The following is a 27,196-nucleotide window of genomic DNA, read 5'->3' on the forward strand; positions in this document are numbered from 1 at the left end:
AGTAATTGTCGAGGGTCACAGAGGAAATGCCAAATTTCTTTAGACTCCTGAGGAAGTAGAGGTGTGGTGAATTTTCTTGGCTGTCGAGTCCACATTATTGGACCAGGACTGGCTATTGGTGATGTTCACTCTGAGGAACTTGAAGCTCTCAGCCCTCTTGGCTTCAGCACTGTTGATGTAGATAGGAGCAAGTGCACCGCACCACTCCCCCTTCCTGTAGTCAATGACCAGCTCCTTTGTTTGCCTATGTGACACCATGGCACTCGGCTCTCTGTCTCCCTCCTGTAGTCTGACTCATTGTTATTTGAGAGTCAGCCCACGACAATGGTATCGGCTGCAAACTTGCAGACAGTGCAGCTATCTTAGCACTGGAAGCATGGTGACACTTGTGGTCTGTCCCCATCAAAATCCTAGGACTGTTTTGGTCATTGATGCAAAAAGATACATTGCACTATATGTTTTGATCTTTCAATGTACATGTGACAAATAAAGCTAATCTTTGAAAAAAAATTGTAGATGGAAGTAGAGCGGAATCAGTTATGCTTGTACAGGGACTGTGGATGCAGCCTTGGGGCACACCAATGTTGAGGCTAGTCATGGCATAAGTGTTGCTGCCTGTCTTCAGCGTCTGTTGATCAGGAAGTCAAGGATCCAACTGCGAAGGGAGGTGTTAAGTCCCAGGTCGAGGCATTTAGAGATGAATCATCTGTTTCAGCCAACCATTGTGGGATGGTGGTGCAACTAGTAGAACCTCTGCTTCACAGGACTAGAGATCCAGGTTCAGTCCTAACCTCAGGTGCTGTCTGGGCCATGTCTTCATATTTTCCTTGTGACCACATGGATTTTTTTTCCAAGTGCTCCATTTTCTTCCCACATCCCTAAGATGTGCAGGTTAAGTAGCCACTGTAAATTTCTGTTTGTAGGCCATCGCATCATAGAGTGAGCTCAGAATCAGAATCTGGTTTAATATCACCAGCATACTGTATATCGTAAAATTCGCTAACTTTACAACAGCAGTACAATGAAATACATGACAAATGAATTTCGAGAGAAAAAACCTGAAGCACAGTAAGTATATATATATCTGTTAAATAGTTAAGTTAAAATAAGTAGTGCAAGAAAACCCAGAAATAATAGAAAAACAAGTAGTGAGGTAATGTTCATGAGTTCAAAGTCCATTTAGGAATGATATGGCAGAGGGGAAGAAGCTGTTCCTGAATCACTGAGTGTGTGTGTCTTCAGGCTTCTGTACCTCCTTTCTGACGGTAACAATGAGACGAGGGCGTATCCTGAGTGGTGGGGATCCTTAATAATGGATGCTACCTTCCTAAGGCACCTCTCCTTGAAGATACTATGGAGGCTGGTAGATCAGTAGAGCTAATAGGACTTGATGTTTCAATCCCTATGATAAGTCGGCACTCTCGATGTTGGCAGTGAGCTTGGAGTGGTGACGAGGAGGGTAGTTCCTCATTGGGGTCATCAGGTGGGCACCCTGCTTCTTTGACGTTTCATTGATAAGCCCACGACATCTCTGGAGGGCTCAACAGTGCTACCTGGCGTCCCAGATACACCCCCCTCAGTTCCATACCCTCCTGACTTCATCTTGCAGCCCAGTTGTTGTCTTTCCTTTTAATCCAAATCCAATTACTGCTTTCTTCTGCTGCATTTGACAAGAACTTGATTGCTTGTTGGATTGAATAACCCCTCACCCCCATCTTCTTCAATAGACTGGTCGTAGATGTGCCACGAATCCCCTGCATCCCACTTCTACAGGGAAAATCTTGGTATTCCAGCCGTTCTAGGCAGCTTCAGTTGCCAGTTCAGAGTACTAGGCCTTTTTCCTCTCATAAGCTTCTTCAACGCCATCTTCCCATGGTACTGTCAGTTCCACTACATATGCCAGCTTGGCTGTTGTGGACCACAGGACTATGTCTGGCCGGAGTGTTGTAGCCGCAATGTCTGGGTGAAATGCAAGCTTTTTTCCAAGTCCACGTCCATTTTCCAATCCCGAGCAACCTGCAGAACGCTTACCTCTTTTGATGTTGTATGGTGCTCTGGAGTTTGGCCTGCTGGTACAAATCGTGTGATGTGGTCATTTCCTGCCGATGTTTGTGGGGGAGCATTTGTGGTATTTCGCCTCTGTTCCAAGATTGATGCCAGCTGTCTGAGAACTTGGTTATGCTGCTGAGTATACCGCCCCTGGCTGAGGCTCATGGTGCATCCTGTTAAAATGTGCCTTAGTGATCCAGGTGCTTGACAAAGAGAGCAAGTGGGGTCTTCTCCCCACCACTGGTTCAGGTTTTGAGGTGTTGGTAGGAGGTCATAAGTGGCTCTGATGACAAAACTTAGCCAAGATCCCTCCATCTCCCAGATGTCACACCAGCTGAGTTTCCACTTTTCCAGGCTCTCCCAATTAGTCCATTGGCCCTGCTTGGCCATTGAGACGGCCCTGGTATGTTGCTCTGCCTCCTCCTGTCCTCTCACCTCCTCCACCACGAGCCGTCTCTTCTGCACTGATGTTGCCTTGTGCCATTGAGGAGCCTTTGGGACGAGCCCGAGCCTGGCTCTCCCAAATTGGACTTGGCCAACCACATCCCTGAAGCGAAGAGCAGTCTTAGCACTCTGAATGGCTTCAGATGGGGTCCACTTACTCCCCATTGCCACCTGGGGGGGGGGGGGGGGTCCGCTGTTCGAATAACAGTATCTTCAGATTCAGTGAGGGTCATGACCAACCTTGATTTGGTGCATTTGAATTCTTCCACAAGACTTGTAATTGGTAATTCTAATTTGCCGTTCCCGTACAGTCCAACAGGACTTAATCATTGTGGAAGTCCAAGCCACTGTTTCACATGTGTGCTGATCACTCTTTCGAGCTTTTCCACCTTGTTGATGGGGATTTCATACACTGTTAAAGACCACATGAGTCTTGGGAGTATGCCGAACTGGAAGCACCACAGCTTGAGTTTTCCTGGCAGCAAGGTCTTGTTGATGCGAGCTATGTACACGATGGTATCCTTTCTGAGTTGTTTAAACTGCTCAGTGTCCTTGAGCTTAGCATCATACAGCGGCCCAAGCTCTTCACTGGCATTTCTGAAACAGTTGGGGCAGGTGTTCCATCAATATGAAATCTTTGATCCGTGACTTGACCTTTGACAATGGAGATGCTTCTGCACTTGCTGGGCTTGATCTTCATCCTCGCCCATGTGATGTTTTGATGAAGCTTTTCCAGAAGTCTCTTGGTGCAGGGGACGGTTGTCATCAGTATTGTTATATCGTCCATGTAGGCTCATATTGGTGGTAACTGTAGACCAAACTGTAGCCATTTTCCTCCTGCAACCTATTTTGAGGCTCTGACAATGAACTCCATTGCCATAGTGAAGGCCAATGGGGAGATGGTGCACCCCGCCATGATGCCTACTTCCAGTGGTTGCCAAGCTGATGTGGTGAAGTCTGATGTTGTGAGACAAACTTGCAGATCCTGGAAGTAGTGTTTTACCAGATTTGTGATTGTTGCAGGCACCTGAAAGAATTCAAAAGCAGTCCACAGTAGGGAATGAGGAACTGATCCATAGGCGTTGGCCAGGTCGAGGAACAAGACATGCAGATCCTTTCCTTCTTTCTTAGCTGTCTGGATTTGATGCCATATGACGCTGGTATGTTCAAGGCATCCCGAGAAGCCTGCTATGCCAGCCTTTTGGATTGATGTGTCAATGAAATGGTTTTGTTTCAGATATTTTGTAAGTCTTTGCGTCAACACACTGAAAAAGATCTTGCCTTCTGTGTTCAGAAGGTTTATTTGGCGAAACTGTTCGATGGTGGACGAATTCTTTTCTTTTGGGATTAAAACTCCCTCCGCTCTTCTCCAGGCTTTGGGATCACTTGCTTTTCCCACGCAACCCTCATGTTTCTCCAGAGAAATTTCAGAACATCCAGGGCGTCCTTGTAGACACCATATGGAACACCTTTAGGGCCTGGCGCTGATGCTGATCTTGCCTTCTTCACTGCCTTTTTCACCTCACTCAGCTTGGAGGGCTGATGTTAAATAGATGTTGTGGGGGTGAGATTGGTGGGATGTCAGCTGGGACAAGTATCGGTTCATCTTTTATCTCATCAGTGTGGGTGGCTCTGAGATATCTTTCAACCTCTTCTTTTGATGCTTTCAGGGATCCGCTTTTCTCTTTTGTAAAAATGCCTTTCACATATTTAAAGGGGACTTCGTAGAAGTCTGTTCTAGCTTTTTCCTTCTTTTTGCGTCATTTCCTTAAATTCTTTGCTCTGCGCAACTTCGAGAGCCTCTGTTTTAGGTCCTCTTGAAGGAGGTTGATGCCCTCCCTTTCTTCTGCTGTTGCTTTTCCCCACGACTTCCTCAGGTCTCTTCTTTCTTTAACAAGTTGTTGGATTTCCTGGAGACAACGGGATTTGGGGGCAGGAGGCATATCTTTCTTGCTGACTTGTCCCTTCACTCCAAATTTCTCCTTTCCGTACCTGTAGATCAGGTCGCCCATCTTTTCCAACTTCTTTTCTGCTGATCCCTTGATGCCACTTAAGATCAGGCTCACATCTGCATTGATGGTTTCCCACTCCTTGTTGTTAGACTTTGGCCATTTCACCAACGGCTTACGTCCTTGCATGTTCTCCACTTTACGATGTGCCTGGCTGTGTCTTGGACTACTGCTTGTGCCTGAAACTTTTTCCACATCCCGTAGGGTGCTGATACTCTGCGGACTGTGAGTTTCTTCCTGCCGCTGAGTTTCATCTGACTGATTTGACCTTCCTCTTAACAGAATCTGTTCAATGCGGGGCCCTGGGTTGGAGATTTTCAAGCATTTCTTCCATCCTTGTTGAATTTTAAGACCACGAGTTGATGTCCATGCCAAAGTTCGTTACCGGGAGGTCAGTGAGAGAGTCTTCTTGCGCCCCCGCTCTCACAGACTCTGGGGGTATACTTCTCTTTAAACTTTCTGTAGCCAAGTGAGGGTGGCTCTTGTGCCCTGACAAGGTGATGGAGCCTATGATGGAGCCAACTAATTTTACAGCTCTCTCCAACTTACTTTGGTCTTTGATAACATGGAAACAAGCTCTTTGGCCCACCTCATCCAAGGTACTCACCTGCACTAATCCCATAAGTGGTCGAATCTGTGGAAGATGATGAGAATATGGAACAATAAAGATGGGAATAGTCAGGATTAGTATAAATGGGAGAGAGTTGACCATCACTACATACTCAGTCAGCTGAAGGGCCCATATCTGTGCTTAAGATTTTATGACTCATTTAAAGACTTCACGATATTATTGCAAAGCTGAAGATAGTTGCCCTTATGATCTGGCCAATTAGCAATTAAACACAAACAAATTTCCTGATTATCATTTTGGGACCATGCTGTGGGCAAACTGAATGCTATATTTCCAACTATATATAAAATGATAGTTCACACACCATGGTTATGAAAGGCATTAACTATACATTTCTGAAGCACCTGACATTTTGTGCATTGGATTGAAGACCAACTAGGATGGGCTTAAATGTAGGCTTTGCAAACAATGCCCACATCCTCCTCAGTCAGTGCCTACCACAACAGCTTATTGATGTGCAACCCTGTACAGGGTGCCAAACCAGATTCCAATGGATATCTGGCACCTGAGGGAACTAATGGGCTACCTTTATCTACTAGGTGGGGAGGAATAAGTTACCATTGGCAATGTGATCAGGAAATCCAGGCTAAAGCAAACAATAATGGGGTTTAAAGGAGGGCAGTTTTAAAGTTTTTTTTTTACAGTGCTGAGAGTGCTGTAGGAACCCTTTCAAATACTTCACTCTACTTTTACTGTATTTTTCTCGCTGCTGTCTGTATGTTCCCCATGACCCTGCGTGGGACTCCTCTGGTTGCGCTAGTTCCCTCGCACATTCCAAACACATACGGGTTAGGAGGTTAATTGGTCACATGGGTGTACTTCAGCAGCACAGGCTTGTTGAGCCGGAAGGGCCTCTTACTGTGCTGTATGTCTAAATAATTAAATAAAATTACAAAGCGTCAAATCGACTGTCTCACATTTACTGCTCTATCAGTACCTTACACGATGCAATAAGCAAACTGCTGGAGGAACTCAGCGAATTGAGCAGCATTTGTGGGGGGAGGGGTGAGAGATGGAAAGTTGATATTTGGGTCCTGATGTAGGGCAACTTCCTTCCTCCCAGAGATGCTGATCAATCCACTGAGTTCCCTCAGCAGTTGGTGTTTCTGCTCCAGCTTCCAGTATCTGCTCCCTTGTGTCTCTTTACATGGTGCAAAGTTAATTTTATTTACAAGCAGCAGTCGTTGGTAAGTTGTGGGGTATAGGAAGGATGGTGGGGGTGTTCATTAAATATAAAGATGTACGGGGGATTGGAGTCAAACTAACATGAGATAAGCTGGAAGTAATTTTGCAGACAACGGGCATTCACATTGTGTTTTGACAATGTCTTGTTTCTCAAATCAATATCTGCTCCTGGAGGGTCTTGTGGTTTATTGATTGAACTCTTCTCGGCAACGCTTGTCTTCCCACCTCACCCATTGTGTTCAGTCATGATACCAACAAAATGCATTGCCTGTACTCATTTAGTCTATCTGCTAACAGCACATCACATGCATAAGTAATAAAGACAAAAGATTGAAACTCAGTTCCTGATCCAGAATTAACAGGCTGCATTCGGGTGTAGGAGGGGAGAGTTTGTTTTGGGCTGTTGTAGACATGTGTGATTCCTTTTAAAAGTGAAATCTGCCATACTGCTAGCATTTAATCTACTTTGTGAATTCAAGGCTGAGAGGAAGGAAGGAAATGGGAATTTCAGTTGGCATGATGTAAGTTAAGTCCTTTGCAAATAGTTGCTGAGAGACTTTTCTCCCAGACTGAAGATTCTGGAAATGAGGTTGAGGTTCATGCCCTCCGAATCACGTATTTATTGAGATGCAGAAAATAAACATAAGACTATAGGACCATAAGATATAGGAGCAGACTGAGGCCATTTGGCCCATTGAGTCTGCTCTGCCATTTCATCAGGGCTGATCCAATTTTCCTCTCAGCCCCAATCTCCTGCTTTCTCTCTTTATCCTGTCATGCACTGATCAATCAAGAATCAATCAACCTCTGCCTTAAATATACATAAAGACTTGGCCTCCACAACTGCCTGAATTCCACAGATTCACCACTCTTGTGCTAGAGAAATTCTTCCTCATCTGTTCTAGAAGGGCACCCCTCTATTCTGAGGCTGTGCCCTCTGATCTTAGACTCTCCCACCGTCGGAAATATCCTCTCCATATCCACTCTATTAAGGCCTTTCACCATTCGATAGGTTTCAATGAAGTCACTCCTCATTCTTCTGAATTCTACTGAATACAGGTCCAGAACCATCAAATGCTCTTCATATGACAAGCCATTCAATCCTGGAATCATTTTCATGAACCTCCTTTGAACCCTCTCCAGTTTCAGCACATTCTTTCTAAGATAAGGGGGCCAAGACTTGCTCACAGTACTCCAACTGAGTCCTCACCAGTGCTTTATAAAGTCTCAACATTACAACTTTGCTTTTACATTCTAGTCCTCTTGAAATGAATGCTAACATCACATTTGCCTTCCTCACCACTGACCCAAACTGCAAATTTACCTTTAGAGAATCCTGCACAAGGACTCTCAAGTCCCTTTGAGCCTCAATTCTGTATATTTTTTCCATTTAGAAAATAGTCTACATTTTCATTTCTTCTACCAAGTGCATGACCATGCAATTCCCGTCACTGTATTCCATCTGCTACTTCTTTGCACATTCCCCTAATCTGTCTAAGTCCTTCTGTAGTCTCTCTACTTCCTGAAAACTATCTGCCCCTCCACCTATCTTCATATTGTCTGCAAACTTTGCAACAGAGCCATCAATTCCATCACCTAAATCATTGACATATAATGTAAAAAAAATGGTTCCAACACAGATTTGTCAGGCAAGATTTTCCCATGAGGAAACCATGCTGACTATGGCCTATTTTATCAAGTGCCTCCAAGTATCCTGAGAACCTCATCCTTAATAATCATCTCCATCATCTTTCCAACCACTGAGATCAGACTAACTGGCCTATAGTTTCCTTTTCTCTGCCCCTCTTCCTTCTTGAAGAGTTACCTGGAACCATTCCAGAATCTAGTGATTCTTGAAAGATCAGTACTAATGCATCCACAATCTCTTCAGCCACTCTGGGGTGTACACCATCTGTTCCAGGTGACTTACCTACCTTCACACCTTTCAGTTTCCCAAGAACCTTCTCTCTAGTTATGGTAACTTCACACATTTCATGTCCCCAACACCTGGAGCTTCCACCAGACTGCTAGTGTCTTCCACAATGAAGACTGCTGCAAAAATACTTACTCAGTTCATCCACTATTTCATTGTTCCCTATTACTGTCTCTCCAGCATCGTTTTCTAGTGGTCCAAAATCTACTCTTACTTTTCTTTAATATTTTATGTATCTGAAGAAACTTTTGGTATTCTCTTTAAGGTTATTGGCTAGCTTTCCTTCGTATTCCATCTTTACCTAAATGACATTTTAGTTGGCTTCTGTTGGTTTTTAAAAGCTTTCCAATCCTCTAACTTCCCACTGATATTTGGTCTATTACATGCCCCCTCTTTGGCTTTTATGTTGGCTTTGAATACTCTTGTCAGTTATAGCTGTGTCATCTTTCCTTTAGAATACTTCTTCCTCTTTGGGATGTATATATCCTGTGCCTTCCAATTGCTTCCAGAAATTCCAGCCACTGTGGTTCTGCTGTCATCCCTGCCAATGTTCTGGTACGGGTAATAATCCTGAGATCACAACCCTGGAGGTCCTGCCCTTTAACTTTGGCACCTAACTCCCTGTGCAGAACCTGGACATTCGTCCTACCTATGACATTGGTATCTACGTGGACCATGACCTCTGCCTGTTCACCCTCCACTTAAGAATTCTGAGGACTGAATCTGAGATATCCCAGACCCTGGTACCTAACTAACATGCAGGTAATTAGGACGGCAAATGGTTTTGCACTCCTAATTGTGTAAGGTTTTGGTGAGATGTTATGGAGTCATACAGCATCGAAACAGGCCTAACCTGTCAATGCCATCCAACCAAGTCCCATTTGCAAACATGAGGAAATCTGCAGATACTGGAAATTCAAGAAACACACACAAAATACTAAACACCATTATTGTATCTACCTCTACAGCTTCTTCAGACAGTTTATTCCATGTATTCACTACCCTCTGCCTGAAACAGTAACCCCTGTGATCTCATTTCAGCCTTTCCCTTCTCATCTCAAACTTATATTCTCTAGCTTTAGACTTTCCTTCTCTTGCAAAAAAGACTGGGACCACTCAACTTATATATGCCCCTTATGAATTTATATGCCTCTATTATGTCACCTCTCCAGGGAAGAATAGTCAAAAGCATATCCAGCCTCTCCTTATAACTCAGTATTGACCACATCTTTGTAAATCTTTTCTGGTCCCTTTCAACTTAATGGCATCCTTCCTGTAGCCAAATGACCAGAGTCTCACCAATTGCAATATTAGGAGTGCTGTGTGTAGTTTTGTTTTCCATAGTTGTAAGAAGATCAGCCTACCCAGATTCAGTGCAGTGTTGATTATTCAGGTTGAGTCTCAAAGAGTCATAGAGCACTGCAGCACAGAAACAGGCCCTTTGGCTCATCTAGTCCATGCTGAACTGTTGTTCTGCCTACTGCCACTGACCTGTACCAGGACCATAGCCCTCCATACCCCTTCCATCCACATTCTTATCTAAACTTTTCTTAAATATTGCAATCAAACCCACATCCACCACTTCTGCAAACAGCTTGTTTCACACTCTCAGCACCCTCTGAGTGAAGAAGTTCCCCCTCAGGTTCCTCTTCAACATTTCACCTTTAACCTATAACCTCTAATTCTTGATTCACCCAACCTCAGTGGAAAAGGCCTGCTTACGTTAATCCTATTTATGCCTTCATTATTTTGTATGTCTCTATCAAATCTCCTACGCTCTGGGAATAAAGTCTTACATATTCAATGTTTCCCTATAACTCAGATCCTCAAGTCCCAGCAACATTCTCTGTAATTCTCTCTAAACTTTCTCTGTAATCTTTCAGTCCTATTGATATTTTCCTCAAAGTAGGTGAGCAGAACCACGCACTGTGCTCCAAATTTGGTTTAATCAAATTCTTATACAACTTCAACATAACATCCCAACTCCTGTACTCAGTACTTTGATCGATGAAGGCCAATGTGCCAAAAAAAATTCTATGACTATCATGTGACACCACTTTCTAGAAATTATGAGCCTATCTACCTATGATGCCACTTTCAAGGAATTCTGGGGATGAGGAGGTTGGTTACCTTTGGTGTAGATATTCAGTAAGGTCAACCTTTGCTTGTATGATTTCAGAAGAACAGATTCAGATAGGAGTGGGAATGATATGGGAGATACAGAAGCTCTTCCTCCGTAGAGAGAATCTTGAATGGGAGGGATGGACGATCATGGTAGTCTCAAAGTCAGAGGTTAACCAAATGTAGGTGAGCTGAAAGGAAAATTCCAGTAAATTTTTGAAATTCTCAATTATACTCCATCCTTGAGTGTATTCAATGAGTGATTTTCAGAAACAAAGGGAATTAGAATGGAGATTAGGTACAGGGCTAATATCTTATTCAGTGGGTGTGAGGAGCTGTATGTGTCACTGCTTCCATTTCTTATGTTAGGAAATGCCATATTCTAAACATTTCTTGCATTAAGAATAGAACAATATCAGCAGGAGGTTTGGGAGTTGGCCACCTAACCTGGTCCACCATTCATCAGGGTCATAGCAGATTTTTCATTGATCTGTATTCTGGATGAATACTGCCCTGCAAGGTAGAGAATTCCAAAGGTTCACCATCCTCAGAGTGAAGGAATTTCTATTTTCTCATTGATAAACAGTTTCCCTCTCTTGTTCTGAAGCCAAGGCCTCTGGTCCTAGATTCCACAGGCCCAAGGAGACCCTACACAAACTTTGTAAGTTACATTAAGACCTCTTCTCATTCTTGGCCTCATCTGCTGTTTCTGTGAGGGCTTAACCATCCAATGGTGCATTCTGAAAGAGCAGCAAGGCAATTCCTTCCAGCACCCTGGCCATCATTTATTCCCTCAAATATCACTGCCACAGCAAGTTATTGGGTCGTTGCAAGATCTTCCTCTGGAAATTTGCAGAAGTGCTCCTCTGCACTATACCTTCAAAGACAAATATGCTTCTAAGAAGAAGGGGTATGTGCAGGAATTTGCTAGATTTGGGACAAATAGGATCATTAAAGATTGGCCTTATTTTGTTATATGCACATCGAAGCATATAGTGAATTGTGTCCAATCACCAAGAGGAGAAAATCTGTATATACTGGAAATCCAAGTAACACACACAAAATGCTAGAGGAACTCAGCAGGTCAGGCAGCATCTATGGAAAAGAGTACAGTCGACTGTTTACTTTTTTCCATAGATGCTGCCTAGCCTGCCAAGCTCCTCCAGTACTTTGTGTCTGTTGTGTGAATTGTGTCGCTTGCTTCAAATCAAATCAGCAAGGATTGTGCTGGGCAGCTCACAAGTGTTGCTACACTTCCAGTGCCAACATAGCATGCCCACAACTCACTAACCTTAACCATATGTATTTGGAAACCCATGTGGCCATGGGCAGAACATACAAAGTTCTTACAGACAGTGGTAGGAATTGAACCCCATTCGCTGATCACTGACTGACACTGCAAAGCAATGTGCTACCGTGCTGCCTGTGTTTACAGTTTGGATGAGAAAGTCTGCATGGTCAATAGTTACTGTGGAAGAGTGCAGGCTTGACACATGTCCCTGGAACACTGCAACATGAATTCCATTCTGCACTCTGACCTAACTGCTTAGTGATGTATACTTAGCATGCCTGGGCCTGAGGCGACCTTATAGCACACAACTCGCTTGGGCATTGTGGAAATAATTCCAGCAGCAGAAAGAATGAAGAGAAACAGCCTGAGGTCTGGGAATCCACATCAGACTCAGTGCTCAACATTTCTTCTCATTTATTATAAGGCTTGCCTCCAAGGAATAAAAATTTTAGAGAAGTCAGTTTGCTGGTAAATGTGTGGTTTAGTCCAAGCCTCCTGTTGTTCCTATTCCAACCAAGGACTCAAAAAGGACCAAATTTTCCATTCTGCAGCCTCAGCTGTGTGTAATACTTATGGACTGATTATCTGCCCAAAGGCACAGAAATGGAACGGACAACCTCATATTTTAGAATTTAAACTACTTTGTCAAAAAACAAATCTACAGACATTGCTGGTCTAATCAGTTAATGATCCCTGATATATTGATTTTACTGTGGCCACCTTCCCAAAACCACTCAGAAAATCTTAAATGGGAAAGAAAATGCTGGATGTGTTTAGCCGATTAAGCAACATATGTGTAGGGGTAAATTCAGGTCGATGATCTTTCATCAGAATACATACTTGTTTCTTTTCTAGTTTCTTGGATCTTCAGTAGAGTGATGCAAAGTCCTACTTATGCAGTAGTATGTCACTAAATGAATTGTTCCTGTGCCTCAGAAGCAACCATTTAGCGTCAATGGATTCCATAATGAATTATACTCCATATAATCCTCTCCTTCCCACCCCACTTCATTGCATTCTGTTAGATTTACTTTTTGTTCTTTTCCCTTGCAAATTGGTTGTAGTTTAGAAATAGGGAAGTATTGTGCTATCACACAGGGTTTGTAGAGCCATACATGGAAAACTATGTACAGTTTTGGTCCCCATATCCAGGAAGGTATATAATAGCATTTGAGACAATACAAATGTGATTCACCATACTACCTTCTGGGATGAGAGTGTTGTCCTTTCGAGAGAGGCTCAATGGTTGGATCTGTATTTCTTGGAGTTTAAAAGAATGAAGGGCGATCTTATTGAAGCATGTAAGAACCTAAGGGGCATTGGGATAGATGTTAAACTGTTTTTATGAGTGGGAGAATCTTAAACAGAATGAGATTGTTTCATGATAAGGGGCAGGTAATTTAAAACAGAAATATATAGAAATTCCTTTTCATAGAGAGTGATGAGTCTCTGGAATTCTCTGCCTTTGACAATTTTGGAAGCTAGCACATTAGTAGTGTTAGATTTTTTTTGAAAGATCAGAGGATTGAAGATGATGGATCTGTGGCAGAAAGGAAGAAAATGCTTGAGTTACGTCAGTCATGATCATATTCAATGGCAGGACAAGTTTGAAGGACTGGTATTCTATTTCAGTTCCTATTTTCCTGTGTCCTTTATGTATTTTCCCCTTCAATACATCCATTCTATTTGCTTCCCTTGTGGTAGCCCTTTCATTAATTCACCCCTCAGCCTTCTCTTTCGTTGAGGTTTGACTTTTGCAGTAATCCAGATTATTCCAGTTGGTTCAGAACATGAATGAAGATTCTGAGTTGACCTGCCAGAGAAGGAATATTGTATTGCCAGAAATATCATCATATTAATTCAGATTCTGATTGATTTTCTTTATTTAATGTATATCAAAATGATCAGTGACAGTTCTTCCTGGTGCTCTGGCCAGTGATTACTCCTCAATCAGTGGCCCTGTACAACAGTTACTCTTCAATCTTCAAATTGGAATGGAATTTTCCATAGGTGTTTTATTAAATGTAATACTGAGTGAATGAAAATTTCTAGTATGTGGAAACTTTGGGATCTTTTCTCCATTTTACTTCCCCCACCAAGCACATGTAAAGTGCAAACAGACACGGACCTTTTCACAACATGAATTACAAGACAAATCAGAGCACAATGCACTGCACTCCAGTGAAACAGATCCAGCAATTGTTGGCAGTCTTTCTGTCATATGGGGAGCTTTATCAGGTGTCCCAAGTTGAAGTGTGTTAAGAGGACAAAGGCCAATATGATCATCTATTTCTACTCTTCATGAGTGAAAATCCTGATGGGACTGTTAGTTTCTGCCAACCACGGAGGTGGTATTTCAAACTATATTACAGAGAGTGAAATACCAGCAGTAACAAATCTGAGAGTAAGAATCCCATCCAAAGACAATGCCAGGAAATCCATCATCATTCAGTAGGACTAGATGTTGCAGGTTGTATCCTTCCAATCTCCTCCAGCTCCATAATGATCTTCCGAAATTTGTAATCCTCCAATTCTGAGCTGTTGATCACTCGCGAGTTTAATTGCTCCCCAATAGTAGCTGATTCATCAGTTGCCAAGGCCCTGAATTCTGAGATTCATTTCCTAAATCTCTCCACCCCTTTGCTTCTCTTTCCATCTTAAATTCAATTCTTAAACCCTACACCTTCAACCAACTTCTAGACAAAAGGCTCGGTGTCTCTCTGAGTGACTTTGCAACAAAAGTTCATCTGATACTCCTGCAAAGCACCATACAATATTTGGTGAAATTGATTTAAATTGTCATTGTTTTTAAATGTACCCAACTTCCTTGCATAATAGATCCATAGCTGTACTTAGCACTATCACCTTAAGTGGATGAAGAAATTCTCAGGGAAGATGCCATTTCCTGCTTTACAGATAATAGTTTGCACTTCCCCTGAATACAATGTGATCTCTTCCTGTCTCCCCAGCCCTCCATTTTGTCACAGTAAATGTATCCGCAGGGTCTTTTATTTATAAATGAGTGACTGGATTAACCACAGTAACGAGGCAGAGACCCCAGGAATGTAGAACATTTTCCCACTCTGCGGATGAAGAATGACTTTACTGAAAGCAGAATTTGTTTTCCTAAAGTAAGATTAACAGCCCGTTTCCAATGTAATCTGCTGCCTTCAGTTACTGGAGTACAGTCCAGTTCGCTTGGGGCTATCCTGTGGAAGGTTTTATTAGTATAATCTATTGTGGCTCTTGTAGCTAGCTGCCTGGAATAGCTCTTCTAAGCACAAAACAGGAGCAGCCATTATTTTGTGTACATAAAAGTTTATGGACTCATTATTAATTTTATTACTAATTGAAATATTTAATGAAAGTAGTACATGAATAATTTAATTCCTCATTAGCCAAACAAAGGTTGTATCAGCACCATTGAGCTGATTAAAGAGAGAGACATATTTCAGTATTCAGTCCTCACTTCCTGGCATGTAGAACTCTGGGAAGAAGCATTCCTGTTGTTTCCTCTGTTGCTTATTCATTTAATTCAGGGCCCTGTCCAACGATGCTGACCACACCACAGGAATCTGAAAAAAGATGATCAGCACTATTAAAATTATCTTATGGGACATTGCTTAGGAATGGAAAAGGCAACAGAAAGTGATGGATACAGCCCAGTCCATTGCAGGCAAAGCCCTCCCCACCATTGAATACATTTATATGGAGTGCCGCCACGAGAAAGCAGCATCCATCATCAAGGACCCTCACCATCCAGGCCATGCTCTCTTCTTGCATTACCATTGGGTAGGAGATGAGGAAGCCTCAGATTCCACACCACCAGGTTCAGGAAGCATTGTTACCCTTCTAACATCAGGCTCCTGAACTGCCTTGAATAACTTCAATCACCACTGTTCTGAACTGATCCTACAACTGACTCACTTACAAAGACTACTTACAACTCTTGTTCTCAGTATTCATTTTTTATTTGCAGTTTGTCTTTTGCATATTGGCTGTTTGTCAGTCTTTGTTCTTCATATATAGTTCTTCATAACTTCTACTGTATTTCCTTATTTCCAGTAAATGCCTGCAAGAAAATGAATCTCAAGGTGGTATATGATAACATATGTACTTTGATCATAAAATTACTTTGAATTCTGAACATTTGCTAACTACCCTTGATAAGATCTTCTACAACTGGGTAGGTTCCTTGATCTTCTCAGAGGGTAGTGAAGATTCAAGCACTTTGCTCTTGGTCTGAGATCACATGCTATATGGACCAGATCACTCACGGTCTCTCCCAGATCACTATTCACAACACTAAGACATGGATTACACTGAGTCACTTCAACTAGTCAGACTGTGTCATTCAAATCCCTGGCACCATGCTGCCAAATGAACATTTAATTTCAAGATCTGACCTTAGACCAAAAGACCATAAGACAGGAGGAAGCATTCATATCACAGGAGGTTGTTAGCGCGTGGCCAAATGGTCAAGGCATTGGTCTAGTGCTAAGGCAGCGTGTTGTGTCCTTGAGCAAGGCACTTAACCACACATTGCTCTGCGACGATACCGGTGCCAAGCTGCATGGGTCCTAGTGCCCTTCCCTTGGACACCATCGGTGGCGTGGACAGGGGAGACTTGCAGCTTGGGCAACTGCCGGTCTCCCATACAACCCTGCCCAGGCCTGCGCCCTGGAAACTCCAGGCACAGATCCATGGTCTCTCCAGACTAACAGATGCCTATTATTATGGCCTGGAATGTATTACCTGAAATGATGAAGGAAGAAAATTAGCTAGTAATGTGAAAGTATTTGAAAGAGAGGGTTTTATGGGGCTACAGGAATTTACTGGAAAGAGACATCAATTATAGACAGTTGTACAAAAGAGCTGGAGCATATTGGAAGGAATAAATAACATCATCCACTCCTGTACCAAACTGTAATAAAAAAAAACAGAAAATGCTGTAGATGTTCAGTGGGCCAGGCATCAGCTGAAAGAGAAAAAGGAGGAAAACATGCATAGTGCTGTGGGAATACAATCATCGCACAGGCATCAATGGTTGAAGTAAGCTCTCAACACTATCTTGCTGAGGGCAATTGGAGATGGGTAATGAATGCTGGCCATGCTGGCAATGCCCACATTTGTCAATGAACAAACATTTTTTTAAAAAATACACATAAAGATCATTATACTCTGCCATTTGTAGCCATCTGGTACATTGACAAAGTAATGAATCCAATGTGCACTTAGTGGCCGCTTTATTAGGTACACCTGTACACCTGCTCATTCATACAAATTATCTAATCAGCCAATCATGTGGCAGCAACTCAAAGCATAAAGCATGCAGACATGGTCAAGAGGTTCAGTTGTTGTTCAGACCAAACATCAGAATGCGGAAGAAATGTGATCTACAGTTCATCTAAAAAGTATTCCCCCTCCTTGGAAGTTTTCATAGAAACATAGAAAACCTACAGCACAATACGGGCCCTTCGGCACACAAAGCTGTACCGAACATGCCCCTACCTGAGAAATTGCCTAGGGTTACCTACAGCCCTCTATTTTTCTAAGCTCCATGCACCTATCCAGGAGTCTCTTAAAAACCCCTATCGTTTCCACCTCCACCACCGTCGCCGGCAGCCCATTCCACGCACTCACCACTCTCTGCGTAAGAAACTTACTCCTGAAATCTCCTCTGTACCTACTTCCCCAAGCACCTTAAAACTGTGCCCTCTCGTGCTAGCCATTTCAGCCCTGGGAAAAAGCCTCTGACTGTCCACACAATCAATGCCTCTCATCATCGTATACACCTTTATCAGGTCACCTCTCATCCTCCATCACTCCAAGGTAAAATGGCCGAGTTCACTCAACCTGTTCTCATAAGACATGCTCCCTAAACCATGCAACATCCTTGTAAATCTCCTCTGCAGCCTTTCCGTGGTTTCCACATCCTTCCTGTAGTAAGGCAATGAGAACTGAGCACAGTACTCCAAGTGGGGTCTGACCAGGGTCCTATATAGCTGCAACATTACCTCTTGGCTCTTAAACTCAATCCCACGATTGATGAAGGCCAATGCACTGTATGCCTTCTTAACCACAGAGTCAACCTGTGCAGCAGCTTTGAGTGTCCTATGGACTCGGACCCCAAGATCTCTCTGATCCTCCACACTGCCAAGAGTCTTCCCATTAATACTATATTCTGCCATCATATTTGACCTACCAAAATGAACCACCTCACGCTTATCTGGGTTGAACTTCATCTGCCACTTGTCAGCCCAGTTTTGCACCCTATCAATGTCCCACTGTAACCTCTGACAGCCCTCCACACTATCCACAACACCCCCAAACTTTGGGCATCAGCAAATTTACTAACCCATCCCTCCACTTCCTCATCCAGGTCATTTATAAAAATCACGAAGAGTAAGGGTCCCAGAACAGATCCCTGAGGCACTCCACTGGTCACTGGCCTCCGTGCAGAATATGACCCGTCTACAACCACTCTTTGCCTTCTGTGGGCAAGCCAGTTCTGGATCCACAAAGCAATGTCCTCTTGGATCCCATGCCTGCTTACTTTCTCAATAAGCCTTGCATGGGGTATCTTATCAAATGCCTTGCTGAAATCCATATACACTATATTTACTGCTCTACCTTCAGCAATGTGTTTCGTCACATCCTGAAAAAATTCAATCAGGCTCGTAAGGCATGACCTACCCTTGACAAATCAGGTTTTATTATTTTACAACATTGAATCACAGTGGATTTAATTTGGCTGTTTTGATACTGAACAACAGAAAAGTCTCTTTTGTGTCAAAGTGAAAACAAATATCTGCAAAACGATCTAAATTAATTACAAACATAAAACACGAAAACCTCCAAGGGAGTGAATATTTTTTATGAACACTGTAAGTGATTTAGACAGTGCAATGATCGTTGGTGCCAGATGGGGTAGTTTGAGTATCTCAGAAACTGCTGATCTCCTGTGCAGAAGTGCATCTCTGAATGAACAACACTGAACCTTGAAGTGGGTGGGCTACAGCAGCAGAAGACCATAAACAGACAGAAAAACATAATAAAACTTTATTAGGTACAGAAGGTACCTGATAAGGGGCCACTGAGTGGGTATTCATTTAGTTAGAAACACTGAAACCAGCCTATGGAAACAAAATGCTGGAAATATTCAACAGTCTTTATGTTGCTTTCTGTGAATGCCCTCATTAACCCATCAACTAGACGACGACATCAATAACTTCTCCAAGGTAAGCTAGCCTCACCCTATGGGGATATTCCCTATGTTCTCTCCATACTCACTGGACAACGCTATCGGCATGGTTGAGTTAGGCCGAAGGGTTTGTTTCCCTGCTGTGTGACTGACTCTTTCTCACCCTTCAAACTCAATACAAAATAAATATAAATAGCGTTTTCCCTGTTCCGAGTTCTGATGAAGGATCCATTACTGGAAATGTGATTCTGTTTCTCTTTCCACTGATGATGTCTGACCACCATTTTCTATTTTTATTTCAGTTTTTCGGTGTCTGCACTTTTTGATTTTTGTTCACTAAAATTAATTTTCCCAGTAATGGTCACAGCATTGTTTTGCAGCCTCACCGTCAACTTGACTGTGGTCTGGTACTCACCTTGAGTGAACTGTTGTATATTTCTTCCTTCTTCATCCAGTCCCAGCTATGATTACTTCCCACCCCAACACCACCATCGCCATCAAGGGTCAGAACAAGGAGCTTAACTGCACAGCCCGTGGAGAACGGCCCATCATCATTCGCTGGGAGAAGGAGGACACAGTGATTGATCCAGACAGAATGTTCCGATACTCAGTGGCCACCAAGGACAATGGGGAAGAGGTTGTCTCCACCCTGAAGGTAGGTTATCGATGATTTATTAATTCAATTGGGCTGATAAATGGTGCAGCCTACAACACCAGAGACCTGGGTTCTATCCTGACCTCAGGTGCTGGCTGTGAGAAGTTTGCACATTCTCCCTGTGAGTTTGCAGGGTTTCCTCTGGGTGCTGGATGCTCCCACATTCCCAAAATATGAGGGTTAGTAGATTATTTATTTATTTAGAGATACAGTGCGGAACAGGTCCTTCTGGCCCAATGAGCCACACTGCCCAGCAACCCACTTATTTAACCCTAGCCTCACCACAGGACAATTTACAATGATCAACTAATCTACTAACCAGTACGTCTTTGGACTGTGGGAGGAAACCAGACCACCCAGAGGAAACCCATATGCTCACAGGAAGAGCATAGGAATTCCTTACAGTCGGCATCAGAATTGAACTCTGAACTCCAATGCCCTGAGCTGTAATAGCATCGTGCTAACCACTACACTACCACTGCACCCCATTAGTTCAGATTAGTTGGACACTGCAAATTTTCCGTAGTGTGTGGGTGATTGGTAAAGTCTGGATGAAGTTGATAGAATGCAGCGAGAGGAGGATTAACGTAGGATTAGTGTACATGGTGGCTGATGGTCAGCATGGTCTCGCTGGGCTGAAGGGCCTGTTTCTGTGGTATATCTCTGAATCTTTAATGTCAGGCTGGTGGAGAAGATGTTTCTGTCTTTTCAGAGAAGTTTAGAACAAGGCACTGTGAAGATATAATGGTCATTAATAAATCTGACAAGGAAATTTGGGGAAACATCTTTACACAGAGATTGATCAAAATTGTGAATGTAGTAGATAAACCAAGACAAAGTTTATGTGTGAGGGAGAAAGGTGTCACTTAAAAGAGAGTAACAGGAGTAGGCTGGGATGGAATCATAAGTGAAGACCAAATGGTTGAATGACATTAATAGTCAATGTTCAGGCCAAGACCCTTCATCAGGCTTGGAAAGGAAGGGGGAAGAAGCCAGAGTAAGAAGGTGGTGGGAAGCTTGCTGAGTTCCTCCAGCATTTTGTATGTATTGTTCAAAATTTCCACCATTTGCAGGATCAGTAGTGCTTATAGCTTAATACTTGCTGCCTGTGAGTCAAGGGCCATCAGCTGAGGAAATTGATGACCCACAGATTTTTCATAGATCATCAGAGCTTCAGCTCCAGTTTAATCAACACTTTTCTTCCTCAAGTTGCCGAGTCAGATTAAAACTGAATAATGAACAATGAACACCAAGTGAGAAATATCTCAGCACTGATTAGAATCAATCCCAAAGCTTTAGCCAAAGGAGGGGTGGAGTGGGGGGTCTCAAACTGAAGAAGAATTGATCACATTAAATGTTTAATTAAATACTCTATCTTTGATGCTGTTTTGCTTCAAGTCTCCTATTAAAAGCAAATCTATTTTGTATAATTTTAAAGGGGATCATATCTCAGCATTTACAGCCACCTTGACATTTATATTTTAAGATATGAAGTTGCATAGTTTTAACCTTGAGACATAATAAGTATGCAATGTTCTCTATGTAAATTTCTTTAAAAGATTATAACCAAATTAGATATTCACTTCTGCCAGTGTTCTGGATGACAACTGTGCTAAAGGACAGAGGGATTTCTGCGTTACATGAATTACAAAATTTGAGGATGTCTTATGGGGTGGATCGATGCTGTAGGAACATGGACAACACAGTAACATTGCATCCCACAGTTCCAGAAACCAGGATTCAATCCTAACCACTGGCATTACACTCACATGTTCTCCCAGTGACTGGTGGCTTTCCTCTGGGTGCTTAAATTTCCTCCTAGACCACAAAATGCTAGATTAATTAGCAAAAGTATTTTTTCCCATGGTGAGTGACTGAAGAATTGGATGGGGATTGATGGGCTTGTATGTAAGAATAGGTTGTGGGGAAGTAAGTGGTGCAATGAGAAGATGGGTGTGTTCTGATAGCCAGCGTAGACTAGATGGGCTGAATGGCTCCCTTCTCTGCCATATGAAAATACGAGAATTCCAAGGCAGAAAACCTTAAAAGTGGTCCCTCTTGAGGCTCATGGAGATTACCTGGAACACCATGGTCCACACGAATCTAATCCAGGGATAGTGAGAAAAATACTTATGCTTTCACAAAGAATGTTGTTTTGTTGGAACAGGAGTAGTAGTAAGTATAGGAACTGGTTTGCATGAGTCTATATAATAAATTATAAAAATGTGGGTTCACTGAGAAATGAAAGGCTCCAATTGAAGTGATAATGGGAGTGGAAGGAAATGGTTGTAACTTGTGCTAAAAGATGACTAAGCATGCTGGTCAAAATATACAATTCTGTGCATGGGATGGACTGTCACCATACATTTTTCCATCCATTTTGCATTAATCTTCACTGTGGAAGACACTAGCAGTATGCCAGATGTTGAAGGGCGTGAGAGAAGAGAAGTGAGTGCAGTTACAATTACAAGGGAGAATGTGCTCAAAAAGCTGTAAGATCTAAGTGATCATAGTCACCCAGGCCAGATGAACTGCACCCTATGGTTCTGAAAGAGGTAGCGGTAGAGATTGTGGTGGCATTAGAAATAATCTTTCAAAAATCATTGGACTCTGGCATGGTGCCAGAGGACTGGAAAATTGTAAATGTCACTCCACACTTTAAGAAAGGAGGAAGACAGCAGAAAGGAAATTATAGACCAGTTAGCCTGACCTCAGTGGTTGGGAAGATGTTAGAGTCAATTGTTAAGGATGAGGTGATGGAGTACTTGGTGACACAGGACAAGATAGAACAAAGTCAGCATGGTTTCCTTCAGGGAAAATCCTGCCTGACTAACCTGTTGGAATTCTTTGAGTAAATTACACGTAGGATAGATAAAGGGGATGCAGTGGATGTTGTATATTTGGACTTTCAGAAGGCCTTTGACAAGGTGCCACACATGAGGCTGCTTATTAAGTTAAGAGTCCATGGTATTACAGGAAAGTTATTGGCTTGGCTAGTGATTGGCTGATTGATAGCAGGCAGCGAGTAGGAATGAAAGGATCTTTTTCCGGTTGGCTGCCAGTGACTAGTGGTGTTCTGCAGTGGTCGGTGCTGGGACCACTTCTTTTTGTGCTTTATATAAATGATTTAGATGATGGAATAGATGGCTTTGTTGCTAAGTTTGCAGATGATACAAAGATTGTTGGAGCAGCAGGTGGTGTTGAGGAAACAGGTAGGCTGCAGAAGGACTTAGACAGATTAATGGAATGGGCAAGAAAGTGGCAAATGAAATACAATGTTGGAAAATGCATGGTCATGCACTTTGGTAGTAGGAATAAATGTGCAGACTATTTTCTAAATGAGGAGAAAATCCAAAAATCTAAGATGCATAGGGGCTTACAGATAGAGTCAGTGGTGAGGAAGGCAAATGCAATGTTAGCACTGATTTCAAGAGGCCCAGAATACAAGAGTAGGGATGTGATGCTGAGACTTTATAAGGCACTGATGAGGCCTCAGCTTGAGTATTGTGAACAGTTTTGGGCTCCTCATCAAGGAAAAGATGTGCTGGCATTGGAGAGGGTTCAGAACAGGTTCACAAAGATGACTCTAGGAATGAAAGGGTTATCATATGAGGAGCATTTGACCGCTTTGGGTCTATATTCATTGGAATTTAGAAGGATGAGGGGGAATCTCACTGAAACCTTTTGAATGTTGAAAGGGCTAGACATGGTAGATGTAGAAAAGATGTTTCCCATGGTGGGTGGAGTCCAGGACAAGAGGGCACAGCCTCAGGATAGAAGGGAGTCCATTTAAAACAAAGATGCAGAGAAATTTATTTAACCAGAGGGAGGCGAATATGTGGAATTTTTTTTACCACAGACAGCTGTGAAGGCCAGGCCGTTGGGTGTATTTAAGGCAGAGCTTGATAGGTTATGGGGAGTGGGGCTGAGGAAGGGGTGGTGGAGCAGACTCTGGACCAAATTGCCTAATTCTGCTCCAATGTCCTTTGGTCTTATGGTTATTTATTCTGCCAGTGCTGTTGGGTTTGTCTTAGTGTGGTGACCAGGCACATGCTAACTAAAGTTCTATTCTCTCATGATGGCTAATTAGGTGTGTTTTGTTTGAAGGACAATATCAAGATAAGTAATTTAAATGTGAAGTGCTTGGCTTAGTAATAAAAAGAGAAATGCATGCAGAAAGCATGTACTATCAGGCTCAAGGACAACTTCTGTCCTGCTATTAACAGATTCTTGGGTGGACCTCAATAAGATGGACTTTTGACCTCACAATCTACCTTGTTATGATCTTGCACATTATCGTTTTTCTACACTGCACTTTTTCCCATTCTCTCTTCTCCCCTCTCCCATTGGACAGAAGATACAAAAGCCTGAAAGCATGTACTTTCTGGCTCAAGAACAGTTTCACTCCCACTGTTATCAGACTCTTGAATGAACCTGAATAAGATTGACTTGTGACCTCACGATTTGCTTTGTTATTATATTGCACTTTATTGCCTACTTGCACTGCACTCTTTGGTAGCTTTTACACTTTATTCTGCATTGTTATTGTTTTACCTTGTTCTAGCTCAATGCGCTGTGTAATGATTTGATCTGTATGAACAGTATTCAAGATGAGCTCTTCACTATACCTTGGTACAGTGATAATAATAAACCAATTCCAATACCAAGATATATTCGGTGGCCACTTTATTAGGTACATATGCACACTTGCTCATTAGTGCAAATAATTAATCAACCAATCATGTGGCAGCCACTCAGTTCATAAAAGCATGCAGATATGGTCAAGACGTTTAATTGTTCAGACGAAATATCAGAGTGGGGAAGAAATGTGATCTCAATTACTTTGCCTGTGGAATGATTGTTGGTGTCAGATGGGATGGTTTAAGTATCTCAGAAGTAGCTGGTCTCCTGGGATTTCTGCATATTTCCATAGGACACTCAAAGCTGCTGCGCAGGTTGACTCTGTGGTTAAGAAGGCATACAGTGCATTGGCCTTCATCAACCATGGGATTGAGTTTAAGAGCCGAAAGGTAATGTTGCAGCTATATAGGATCTTGGTCAGACCTACGCTTGGAGTACTGTGCTCAATTCTGGTCACCTCACTCTAGGAATGACGTGGAAACCATAGAAAGGGTGCAGAGGAGATTTACAAGGATGTTGCCTGGATTGGGGAGCATGCCTTATGAGAATAGGTTGAGTGAACTCGGCCTTTTCTCCTTGGAGCGACAGAGGATGAGAGGTAACCTGATAGAGGTGTACAAGATAATGAGAGGCATTGATCGTGTGGATAGTCAGAGGCTTTTTCCCAGGGCTGAAGTGGCAAGCACAAGAGGACATAGTTTTAAGGTGCTTGGAAGTAGGTACAGAGGAGATATCAGGGGTAAGTTTTTTACGCAGAGAGTGGTGAGTGCGTGGAATGGGCTGCCGGCAGCAGTAGTAGAGGCAGAAACAATAGGGTCTTTTAAGAGACTCCGGGATGGCAACATGCAGCTTAGAAAAATAGAGGGCTATGGGTGAAGCCTAGGTAGTTCTAAGGTAGGGATATGTTTGGCACAGCTTTGTGGGCCAAAGGGCCTGTATTGTGCTGTAGGTTTTCTATGTTTCTATATAACAGTCTTTGAAGTTTATCGAGAATGGTGTGAAAAACAAAAGAAAAATCTAGTGAGCAGCAGTTCTGTGGGTGAAAATGCCTTGTTAACAAGAGAGGTCAGAGGGGAATGGCCAGACTGGTTCAAACTGACAGGATGGCAACATTAACTCAAGTAGCCACATTTTGCAACAGTGGTGTGCAGGAAAGCATGCGTAAATGCACAACACATTGAACTTTGAAGTGGATGGGCTACTGTAGCAGAAGACCATGAACACACAGAAATAGAAGGGGTGATTGATAAGTTTGTGGCCTGAGGTAGAAGCAGTCAATTTTAGAAAACCTAGTACATTTATTTTTCAACATAGTCCCCTCCTACATTTACACACTTAGACCAGCAGTCGTGGAGCATACGGATCTTGGAACTTCAGAAAGTGTCTACAGCAGAGGTGATTGAAAAGTTTGTGGCCTAAGATAGAAGGAGATAATTTATACAGCTCTTGTTGCATGTACATGCCATTCAACTCTTTGATAATGCAGAAAGTTTGAAGTTAGTAACTCATCAGTTAATAACTCATCAAGGGTGATTGATAAGTTCATAGCCTAAGGTAGAAGGAGATGAGTTATTAACTTCAAATTTTCTGCATGTACCTTCTACCGTAGGCCACGAACTTATCAATCACCCATCTGTGGACACTTTCTGGAGGTCCAAGATCGTATGCTCCACGACTGCTGGACTAAGTGTGTAAATGTAGGAGGGGACTATGTTGAAAAATAAATGTGCTAGGTTTTCTAAAATTGACTCCTACCTTAGGCCACAAACTTATCAATCACCCCTCATACATTCAGTGACCACATTATTATGCACTTTCATCTGCACCTCATAAAGTGGCCACTAGTATAGTTGGAGGCATTCAGCAGATTTTACAACTTCTGTGGAGAAACAGACAGACATACATTATTGATCCCAAGGGAAATTGGGTTTCATTACAGTCGCACCAACCAAGAATAGTGTAGAAATATAGCAATATAAAACCATAAATAACTAAATAATAATAATAAGTAAGTTATTCCAAGTGGAAATAAGTCCAGGACCAGCCTATTGGCTCAGGGTGTCTGACACTCCGAGGGAGGAGTTGTAAAATTTGATGGCCACAGGCAGGAATGACTTCCTATGATGCTCAGTGTTGCATCTCGGTGGAATGAGTCTCTGGCTGAATGTACTCCTGTGCCTAACCAGTACATTATGGAGTGGATAGGAGACATTGTCCAAGATGGCATGCAACTTGGACAGCATCCTCTTTTCAGACACCACCGTCAGAGAGTCCAGTTCCACCCCCACAACATCACTGGCCTTACGAATGAGTTTGTTGATTCTGTTGGTGTTTGCTACCCTCAGCCTGCTGCCCCAGCACACAACAGCAAACATGATAGCACTGGCCACCACATCCTCGTAGAACATTCTCAGCATCGTCCGACAGATGTTAAAGGAGCTCCGTCTCCTGAAAGAAACATGAATGAGGAGTTAACAAGAAAAAAGTCAATGATCCTTCATACAAATTGGAAAAGTGGGAAAAGCATGTGCTTGAGTTGCAGAGAAGTGAAGGGGTAGAGAGAACAGAGTATGTCCAATATTGTTGGTGATGACTGAGAGAGGGTGATGGTTCTATGCTGATTACTCATGCAATAGATTGAGAAACTTTGGGCAGATATTACATTTGCTAAAATGTTACACAAAACCAAGTTTTCTTGCTCTTTGGCACTAACCAAGTGATACAATTGCCAGCTCCCCCTACACAAATCTGGCACTCTGCTTCCCCCACAAAAAAATACCAGAAAATCCAACCTTACTGCATTTACACTAGTTCCAAGTTACACCTAAACTTCTTGTTCCAGTGGGACTTGGAGTCAAATTTCTAATGATTCTCTCTATAAAGTGTTTTTTTAATTTTTCACTGTTGTTGAATCCACATTGCATTTCCTTCATCTTTTAATGCTTTTTCCTAACACAAAGGTAAGCTATGTTAAAAATCGGAGCTTCCAAGCTAGGACTTCCAAATTAGGAAAGCAGCATCCATCATCAAGGA

General features: G+C 42.6%; 1 protein-coding gene across 2 annotated transcripts in view; it reads left to right on the top strand.

Annotated features, from left to right (window-relative positions):
* dscaml1 (Down syndrome cell adhesion molecule like 1) overlaps window positions 1–27,196 on the top strand; it is a 673,508-nt gene that overhangs the window by 432,313 nt on the left and 213,999 nt on the right. For both annotated transcript variants that reach the window (XM_073030068.1, XM_073030069.1), the window contains one exon: window positions 19,323–19,522. In XM_073030068.1, coding sequence (XP_072886169.1) covers window positions 19,323–19,522 — 200 coding nt within the window. The remainder of the gene's footprint in view (window positions 1–19,322; window positions 19,523–27,196) is intronic.

The sequence above is a fragment of the Hemitrygon akajei genome, chromosome 26, assembly GCF_048418815.1.
Source record: "Hemitrygon akajei chromosome 26, sHemAka1.3, whole genome shotgun sequence".
Classification (NCBI taxonomy): domain Eukaryota; kingdom Metazoa; phylum Chordata; class Chondrichthyes; order Myliobatiformes; family Dasyatidae; genus Hemitrygon; species Hemitrygon akajei.